At 39.9% G+C, this 10,587-nt stretch overlaps 1 protein-coding gene across 11 annotated transcripts in view; it reads left to right on the forward strand.

Annotated features, from left to right (window-relative positions):
- Positions 1-2,681: 2,681 nt before the first annotated feature.
- ebf3a (EBF transcription factor 3a) overlaps positions 2,682-10,587 on the forward strand; it is a gene marked incomplete at both ends in the record, with an annotated part of 34,865 nt that continues 26,959 nt past the window's right edge. For 9 of the 11 annotated variants that reach the window (XM_084567516.1, XM_084567518.1, XM_084567517.1 and 6 more), the window contains 6 exons: positions 2,682-2,803; positions 4,679-4,835; positions 5,093-5,156; positions 5,255-5,310; positions 6,836-6,909; positions 7,324-7,392. In XM_084567516.1, the coding sequence (XP_084423642.1) occupies positions 2,682-2,803; positions 4,679-4,835; positions 5,093-5,156; positions 5,255-5,310; positions 6,836-6,909; positions 7,324-7,392 (542 nt within the window). The remainder of the gene's footprint in view (positions 2,804-4,678; positions 4,836-5,092; positions 5,157-5,254; positions 5,311-6,835; positions 6,910-7,323; positions 7,393-10,587) is intronic. The other 2 variants (XM_084567511.1, XM_084567512.1) reach the window with 2 other exon arrangements.

A 10,587-nucleotide genomic window follows, 5' to 3' on the forward strand; every position in this document is an offset into this window, starting at 1 on the left:
TCAGTTAAAATAATTCAATCTTTATTGTTTTTAAGTTTCATAATTTACAGTTTTAAATGAATTTAATGAAATAAAAAAATATAATTCCCAATAAGAATCAAACTGAAGTGTTGAATTAAAAAGCTTCACCAGCAAATTTAGTTTTTTAATAATTTGAGTTTTGTAGGTGAAATAAATGTTTTGTGTTTAACGGGGATCTCTGACGTGGCGGTGGCCAGAAATCTGGTAAAACATTTGAGGCTCAGGTTAAATGTGATGTTTCCAGGTCGATGACCGACTTTTTATTGTTTTACAGGGAAGAATAAAAGAAAAGATGTAAAGAGACGACTGATGAGAGAGAAAAGCAGCAGATTTAACTCCAGGTTCATCAGAGCTGATTTATTGATCAGGACACACTGAAAGGTTTTTATTTCATCTTTCATTTAAAGACGCTGCCGCCGTCATAACTCAGATAAAAGACACGTCTGGAACAATTAATTAAAAAACACTCAACCTCAAATAAGAAATTAACACAAATAAATATAGAAAATAGAAATGCATCTAAAGTTAAAATAAATTAAATCCTTCAGGTCGAAGATTTGTCCTGAAAGAACGAAGCTTTGGAACCAGATTATACCTCCTCCTCCTCCTCCTCCTCCTCTTCATCCTCCCTCTATCCCCCCACCCCTTACCCATCTACCTCCCCCTACCTCCCTCCGGCAGTTCACATCAGTCTCAGACAGCTCATTTATTCATCCTTTTACACTGAATTATCTTCTATTTATTACAGACCAGACCTGGAGCAGAAACCTACAGAGTGACCAGGACTACAGCAGTTTAATTTTATTATTTATTTATTAACTCACCAGATCTTCATCTTCCTCCTCAGTTTGATTTTGGTTCAAGAAAAAAGACGTCCTCTTTCTTATCATTTCTTTTCCTCGTCCTCCGCCTTCTCCTCTTTTTATCCTTCATCCAGTTTTCACTTTAAATTCTGGAAATAAATTCATCTTTCCTTTGTCTCTTCTTTTCCCTCTCATTCTTTCTTCTCCTCCTCCTCGGTTTAAGCGGATTACCTCCTTTCCTCCTCCTTTCCTCCTCCTCCTCCTCCTCCTCCTCCTCCTCGTCCTCCTCGGTCCACCCCTCAGAGCCTTGGAGGCCTTTCACCCCCTGAAGACTTCTCGTCTCACTTCCTGTATCTCAGACTCAGAGGTGTCAAATAAAGATTTAAGCTGCAGGACGTTTGTCGCAGGAAAACAAAGAACAAACCAAAATGTGGTCTGTTGCTGTGGAGACGCAGACTCACCTGTGCTACCTGTGGACCGGTCCAGAAAACAGCGCCCCCTGTTGGAGCAGTCATTCTTCGACCTACTGGTGAAAGCAGAGGCCTGAGGCTCACTGCCTGACATTTAAATAAAGTTAATGACGTGATGTTTGTCACATGATCAGCCTTCAGTCAGAGTGACGAGATGTTTGGATTGAAACTCTCCTGAGCTGAACAAAGCTTCACTGGAAAAAAGACAAGGTTCTGGATGAGATGAAGATGAAGATGAAGATGAAGATGACCTTCTTCTTAAGTTCTGGGTCAAGTTGGTTAAGTCCTGATGAACAGAACATGATCAGAACCTTCTGCTCGATCAAACAGTTGTGACTCTGAACGTCTAGATCTTCCTTAGTCCTTTTCCTGGTCCATTCCTCCTCCAGAGACAGAACCATCTGGTTCTCTACGTCTCTAGGACACTGAGAACCTTCCTGGTTCTGGCTGCATAGTTGTGGACCAGCGTCCTGGTTAACTCCTGGGTCTTGATTCTGGTTTGGTGGACGTCCTCCATCCACCCTGAGCTCCTCCTGGAGTCAGTGTGAATCGAGTCGAGCTGGACCAGAATCCTGGCCAGTTCCCACTGGTGTGAACAGGAACCAGAACAGGAACCAGTTCAGAGAGAGAGAAAGAGAGAACGGGGCAATCAAAGGCTCTCTTTCTCTGTTTTTCTGGTTGGTCGGTTCCAGGGCCGCCTCCTCCCCTCCCCTCCTTCTCTTTAAGCCTCCCTCTCTCTCCCTCTCTCTCACACCTCTCCTGTCCTTATATGGTCAGGCTCCACCCCCTGTGGTGATGTCAGCAGCATGGAGGAAGACCCGTGGGGTTTTTGGGTTTTGGCGTCCAGTCCTGTGGGGCCGCAGGGCTGAGAGTTTCTCCTCCGCTTCTCATCCCTCCATCCTCTCTCCTCCTCTCTCCTCCTCTCTCCTCCTCTTTGGGGAAAAGAAAAAAGACTCTTTGCTACTCGCGCTCGATTCTCCGTCCGGACTCTGTTTCCTCTGAGGATTTTATTTTTCCTCCTCCTCCTCCTTCTTCCTTGCCGCGCTGGAAAAAGAGAATTTCTACAAAAATAACAAAAAGAAAAAGAAAAATTTAGGGATTTTTGTTTTTGTTTTTGAGTAAAAAGTTGAATTGAACTAAAACTAGAGGAAGTTCAGTAGAGTTCAGTAGACGTTTAAAACCCAACGCTTCTCTTCTTCTTCTTCTTCCTGAACAAATCTTTCTTTTCCTCTTTTTTCTGGCTCCTTTCACACTTTGCTGCTACATTAGTGAAGACGATGTGGACCAAGCCAATGGTCGACCAGGCGTTTTAGTTTTCAGTCCGTAGCCTGTTCTTCTTCTTCTTGTGTTTTTGTGTGGTACGGCGGTCGTAGCGTCGGCCCCTGACATGTTTGGAATCCAGGACAACCTGCCCCGCGGGGCCACGGCCAACATGAAGGAGGAGCCGCTGGCTGTTCGCTCCTGGATGCACTCGGCCGGCGTGGTGGACGCCAACACAGCCGCTCAAAGGTAAACTCAGCACCGCCCCAGAGGGATGCTGGGAGCTGTAGTCCCAGAGGACGGACGGCAACACTTAGACTTTGACGATGATAAAACTCTCCTGAATTTAATCAGAGACCGGAGGAAATAAAATCTGCTTCATCTCTGACATTAAATCTAAATGTTGTTTAAATGTTCTGCAGGAAAAACTTTTTATTAAATTATTATTTAAAAAAGAATAAAGAAAAAATGCAACAGAAATAAGGATGGAGGAATTTTACATTTTTACAGGATGTATCAGGATGTTTTCAGAAGCTGAAGGTCAAAAAGAAAAAAGAGTGGCAACAAAAAGAAAAGAATAAAAAAGTAAGAATGTTCCTTGAGTCCAAAGTCAGCGTTAAATATTTTTTTACAAATTGTTGATGAGGACTCAATTTCAGAGAAAATTAAGTTGTGTTCTTTTATTTTTAATTTTTCTTCTTTTATTTATTATCGTCTCTTTGTTATTAACATTTTCAGTCTTTTTATATTTGTGATGTTTCTGGAGCATCAAAATAAAAATGATTTCCTGAAGTTTGATTGAAGATCTTTTAGGTTTCAAACAGATAATTCAGGGTTAAACAGCTGATTCCATATTATTTATCTGATAATTAATAATAACATTAGTGTTAGAGTTTAAGGTTTGAATGGATTTCAGACGCGTCACAGGAAAAATATTTACAGCAACAATGAAACAGATAAATATAAAAACTAAATGTTTTAAATTTCTCATTTATAAAAACTATTAAATCACAAAGTTTCATGTAACCAGAATAAATCCATCAACTCTGAAGATTTAATTTAGTTTGTGAAAGAATGAAAACATGTGCATTTAAACCTGCAACAGAAAAGTAAAATAAATTAGAGTGATGATCATTGTAGATAAAATATATTGAGATCAAAATGTAAATGAATCAGAAATGAATGATTCTATTCATTTAGTTAATTTCAGTCATTTAAGATGAAACATCTCTTATAATATCACATTATTCTATCATTATAATATTATATTATTTTAGAATTATATTATTTTATTATCATTATTACAGAATGATCAGAAACTCTGCTGCAGATGAAAGTCGACGCTGAACATTTAAAGAGTCTGTGAATCCGTATTTAATCCGGTGAAGCAGCAGAATAATCAGATGTGTCAGAGTTTTATTTGTTTTATATTTATTTATATATAGATTAAGGTTTATCAGGTTCAATTTTATTTGAGTTTAAATTGAGAGAATCAGAAATAATATTTTTGTCTGTTTTTTCATTGACATTAAAACAGTGAATTTATTGAACTCAATAAAGAGTAAAAGCAGCAGATTGTGGTGAGGAGAGAACATTTAGTTTAGTTTGACTTATGAGCGGCTTATTCACAGTTTGATCAGTTTGATTTTTATTTTCTTGAATTCTTTGTGTTTGTGGTCATATTTGTTCTAAATTCTGCTTTAACCAACGTGTTCAGATAAAAAACATGCTTCCACATGATTTAAACTCCGTCTCCTCTTCCTCTGAGGAGTGTTTGATTTAAACTCAGACGGCTTCACATCAAGAGAAAGACCCATGGACAGTTTCATTATTGATTAAATCTGATTATTTATTCTCAGACTTATGAAGTTGGAGTAAATTCCTTAAAGGTTTTCTTTTTCTAAAACCAGATGAATCATCACACTCAGATGTTTTAAGTTATTGTGAAGAAGAGAGAAGGTTAAACTCCTTCTCTGCTGAAATATCCTCTCTGAGCCGTGATTCTTGTTGTTTCTAGTTTCTCTTGGTTTGTCGTCTGACCTACACTCAGCTTCTATGCTGCTGCAGCTTCTGTTCATTTTAAGATCTCATCCCAATGGACTGATTCGTCTCTCTTCCTTCCAGCGGGGTGGGGTTAGCTCGGGCTCACTTTGAGAAGCAGCCTCCGTCCAACCTGAGGAAGTCCAACTTCTTCCACTTTGTGCTGGCGCTTTACGACCGCCAGGGTCAGCCGGTCGAGATCGAACGCACCGCCTACGTCGACTTTGTGGAGAAAGAGAAGGTGAGAAACCAGCCACCAACACCAACTCACCGTTCAGAGTAAAAACACATTTATTTTTTTATACCTAATGTAAGTGAAATATAAATGAGAGAGAGGCTTTTCTAAATCACTAAATCTGGACAAACCCAAACTGAAGACGCTGGGGCACAGAATACAAACACTCCATAGCTCTCAGCTGGGGTCAGGTGTTAGAAACCAAGCGCTCCCTCAGCGTGTGTCGTCAGGTTGACCTTGTTTTTTTCATCACTTTGTTTTAGGAGCCGAGCGGAGAGAAAACCAATAACGGCATTCACTACAAACTGCAGCTGCTCTACAGCAACGGTGGGTGCGCTGCTTTTATCACTGGACACAGCGATGCCTCTGCACCGGTTCAACACATTAAAACTGTTTCAGCTAAATAACTGAATGATTCTGTGCAGGAGTGAGAACGGAGCAGGACCTGTACGTCAGGCTGATCGACTCCATGACCAAACAGGTAACGAGCTGACTATTGATTATTGGTTATATATTGTTATACACACTATAAAATGTGTTATATATTCTATATTATTGGTTATAGATTATATATCGGTGGCTATTGGTTATATATATATTATATATATTAGTTATATATTCTATATTATAGATTGGTTATGTGAGGGAATGAAAATGTGAACTATCAGTTTGATATAACAAAACTCCAGAGACAGGCCTTTCAAAATAAGAGCCAGGTTTTCTTCCTGTAGGCCGAGCTGTCAGATGAAGTTTCAGGTCGACTTCTTTTTGACACCTGAAACGTTTTCTGTTTTTATTATATGACAGACCCTCCTCCTCCTTTTCTTCCTTTCCCTTTTCTTCCTCTCAAACGTCATTCATCAATAGAGTTTATTTTATTAGTAAATTAATTCCTGCCTGCTTAGTCTCAAAATGTGTTTTATTTTTTATTTTACTTTAGAAATGTGTATTCAGTGTCAAGTAAAAATGTCTAAGAGCCGAACAGCTGACTGAAACAGAAACAGAAACAAAAACGATGTTTTTCAGTTTCTAAGAAATATCTGCAAGGGGCGACGTTGATGTCGACTTCCTGTTGCAACATCGATTGTTGTTATTTGTTTATTATTTATTGTTGTTATTTCATTGTTTGCTGATCATTGTTCATTGTTTATTGTTTATTGTTTGTTGTTTGTTTAGCCATTTATTTTTGTTGTGTTTCTGTCATTTGTTGTAGTTGGTTATTTTTGTCCATTGTTGATCATTGTTTATTGTTGTTGTTTAAATGTGTTGCTGTTAATTCTTGTTGTTATTTATTTATTATGTTGTTGTTTATTGTTTATTGTGTATTTTTGGTCGTCGTTGCCATGGCGACCAGAGAAGGTATTTGATTCTGGTCTTTGTTCATCAGTTTCCATCGTGAACAGAAGCAGCTTCACGCTGTTTCTGTTTCTGTTTCTGTTGGTGAAACACTCATCACTGCTGTTAGCATCGTTAGCCTTGATAGCATCGTTAAAGATTCTTCAGCTTCAGGAGGAAATGTTTCTTAATGTTTCATTTCAGACTCAGTGACTTCCTGCTTTAAAGGAACAGCTAATAATAATGCTCGAATGAAATATAAGTCAATAATCAGTTAAAGAAAATGAACAATATTGTAATAACGCTAGTAACGCTAGCAAACACTAGCTAATAATGAGTTAATAATGAGTTAAGGATTATAAGTAAACAATAAGGTTCAAGGTTCAAGGTTCTTTATTGGCCGTTTGTGCATCAACCAACAGTCCAGGCACATTGGAGATCTAGGTAGTAAGAAAGAAACTTAACTTCTCTATACAACGTTAGGAAATGACACCTTGATAATTACTAATCAACTGGTTAGGGTCATAATGATTTAATATTGACTTAATAACTAGTTAATACCGAGTGGTCCCAAAGACGAGTCAATGTGACGCAAGTGAAACCAGCTTTGATGTTTGACGTTTCTGCTGCTGGAGAGAAACCCTCCTCTAACTCCTCTCTGTCTGCTTTAGGCCATTATCTACGAAGGTCAGGACAAGAACCCAGAGATGTGTCGAGTTCTGCTGACGCATGAGATCATGTGCAGGTAAGAACATCTGGACACAAGGTCACAAACTGGACCTGGAGGTCACTGACCCTTATATCAGAACCAGAGAATCATGGACTCTGGGAATGTTTCTGGAGGTACAGCAACTAGCAGCTAGCGGTAGCCATAGCAGCTAGCGGTAGCCATAGCAGCTAGCGGTAGCCATAGCAGCTAGCAGTAGCCATAGCAGCTAGCGGTAGCCATAGCAGCCACAGATAGTAGCTAGCCGTAAGGATCTGCATATTTAAATCATGTCAACCTTCATGGACACAAGGTCAATCTCAAACTGTCCTTTAGACATTGTGGCCCTGAGACCAGACCCAGACAAAGACCCAGATGGTTCCTGTGCTGAGCTGTGAATGGTGTCGTCCAGTGTTTGTGCTCCTTTCATTTGTGGTTGTCTTGTTCCTTCAGTCGCTGCTGTGATAAGAAGAGTTGTGGGAACAGAAACGAGACGCCGTCAGACCCAGTCATCATTGACAGGTAACGTCGTCTTATCGTCCACATCCAGCTCATCAGGATGCAGACGTGTTTTTTATGTGTCACATACATGAACAAACAGCTTATATACAGTATATACATACATACATATTTAGCAGAGAAGGACTTCATTAAAATGTCATGTTCTACACATGATGTCATTTCCTGACTAGACTTTTAACCTGTGACTGAACTGGAACTGATAATACTGATAAACTAATTATAAACTGATCAGTCTCTGCTTTGATAAATGTGTTGCTAATGTCTGAAGATTTAATACCATCCCTATCTCTGGTTTTCACCTTTAGTCCTGAAGTAAAATCTAAAGAATAAATTGAGATGAGTATATTAATATTTATTAGTAAGCAGACACTATTGGACATTATTAATATTATTATTATTAAGTTAAGTCATCATGTCAGCATCTCATTGTCTCAATTATGTCTTAGTTGTGACAGTGTCTACTGTCTCTAGTGTCTCTACTGTGTCTCCACTGTCTCTCGTATGTCTCTGGGTAAAGACAGTGGCTTCCTGTGTTTGACATCAGATCTTTGTTAAATACGTCAATAATTCTTCCACTAATAACATGATACTAATAATTCCTGGAGTCTGGGCTGATCTGCTCCAGGTGATGCTGCACCTCTTCTTCCTCCTACTCCTCCTCCTCCATCTCCTCTTCATCCCCCTCCTCCCTCCTTTCTTCTGTCCCAGGAGGAATCATACGCTCTCCTCTCCTCTTTTCACCTCCCCCTCCTCCTCTGCTCTCGTTCTCTTCCTGAGTATTATTTTCATTCCTCCCTCCCTCCCTGCTCTGAGGCTGAGGATGGACGGACGGATGGACGGATGGATGGATGGATGGATGGATGGATGGACGGATGGACGGATGGATGGATGGATGGATGGATGGATATAGGTATTGATGAAAGGGTGGAGTGAAGGATGGATGGATTAATGGATGGACGAATGAATGGATAGATGGATGGATGGATGGATGTGACTCCACCAGCCTTTTAAAAAGGGAAGTGGTGATTTTACGGCGGCTCTGCTGCTGCAGTGCATGCTGGGAAGGTCTCCTGTGTCTTGGGCAGCGTCCAGTGAACAGGAAACATGTCAGGGTCAGACTGAGCCGCTGAGAAACACAAACACTGGATTCATCTCCCACCAGCGACTGCTTTTAGTAAAACCACAACCGACACTGGAATAAAATACATAAAGAATAAATATATATGAGGAATAAAATGTAAGGAATACATTAACAGTGGAAATAAGAGGCTGTTTGAATGAACAGGCCATAATTCTATAATAACTGCACTTCTTCATGGTTGTAACAGGAGTTTGTGTCTCTTCTCTGCAGCATCAGATTAAAACATCAGTGATTATGACAACATGTCCTGATAGTCAGAGTTAAGTTTGTGTCATTGCAACCATCATCCTCTAACCCAGGACAAAGCCATGTTACATCCACATGTTTCTGAAACGCATCCAAAGTATTTATATCATGTAGAATGGAGGATTTATTAAACTCAATATTCTTTAATTATCATCTGACTACATAGAGAACACTAAGGACATTGTCAGTCAACATTTTACTGTGAACAAATATTTTCAGTGTTTCTTTGTTATGCAGTTGAATATAATTTCAGAAACACAAAACACATTCTTGATTCGGGTACACACAATTCGATCTATGAATATTTTATTTAGCCTGCAAATCATCACATTCTACCATTGTGCACATTATAGAATCTATAAAAAACATTGATTCCTCCACATGACTGTTGTTCATGCATATAACTTCCCAGGGAAAAGAGTCACCATGTGGTGCATAGTTGATGTAGAATCCTAACAAACAAACACACTTGGACAGTTGTTTTATGGGTTTTCAGTGTGTGACCTTTGAGAGACGTTAAAACACTGTATGACCAACTGACTGCTAGTTACAGACCATCCTGATGAAATTGGTACCTGGTGAAAAAGATTAAATAATCACATCTTGAAGAGTGTCACTTTTGTAAATACCAGTATTTTCTGTTTTTGACCTAATCATTGACCAGTGTCCTCAGACAGTCATATTGTGGCATGTCCTGTTTTTTAGCTCAGTTTTTGGTTCAGGTGTTAATAATAATAAAATCATTTAACCTTGAGTGGTTTAAATTCGCTCCTGAAGGCCTATTGCTGAGTCTTTGTTCTGAGTGGAGCTTTGGACGGTGATGAGTGTGAGAACATTTTAACGCGATGATCTTCAGTCACTTTAATGTCTCTTCTGTCTTTAAACTCTCAGAAAGCATTCGATTTTCCATCTGCCTGGTTGTAGCTGATGATGACGCTGGTGACGGGGCCGGCTCTCATCTTTTCACCATCTCACTCTGAATACCAGATGTGAGAATTTTTTTGGGGGGTGGGGGGGGGGGGTACAGTCTTGTGTCTGTGAGGGTCTCTGGTGTCTGCAGCGTGGGATTATGGGAGGACGACGTGCTGTCAATCATTTAGCGGGTGTAGGTGTGATTTCCCTCTCATGCTGCAGGTTGGTTTTGGATGGAATCTCATTACTGGCCGTGTTTCAGGGTGACTGACAGCAGAATAATGTTTAGGGGCCCCAGAGGGCCCCAGCCGGCTAAATGTTAAATGTATGAATGCATGGAAGTCAATGGAGAGATGAAGTGTAGCTGAATATTTTTTTCTTCCTGGGAAACAGTCACGGAGTGAAGAGTGTGACCCTGAACGCACCATCTGCTGCTGTTAGACTACTGAACAGAGCGAACAGTGTTCATGGATGCTCCAACACAAACGGACTCAAATACAGGAAATAAATCAGCTGATGGTTTAAACTGGGAGGAAGAAGATGATTCAGACTCTATAATAACGTCAGCCTGAGAGCTGGGTCAGATATCCACCGGTCAAACAAGAATTCAGGTTAATGGTTCCAGTCATCTATCAGTGACCTGGACTTGAACACCCCTCAACCTGATCTCGGACTAAATTGGACGTTTTATTTTCCACAGGTTTTGGGCTTTAAATAAATCACAGTGTAAAATCCATCCATCAGGACAGCAGGACTGAAATCCCTTCTAATGCAGAGAAGGTTGGGTAGATGATGTTGTAGCGGTCTGACTCCTTCCACAGTTTAGAGGTGATATATTGACCGCCTTGTTCATCATTAGACATCTGATGGAGAAGACAAACTGACTTTACGACTCT

Source organism: Chelon labrosus (genome assembly GCF_963514085.1).
Source record: "Chelon labrosus genome assembly, chromosome: 19".
Taxonomy (NCBI): Eukaryota; Metazoa; Chordata; class Actinopteri; order Mugiliformes; family Mugilidae; genus Chelon; species Chelon labrosus.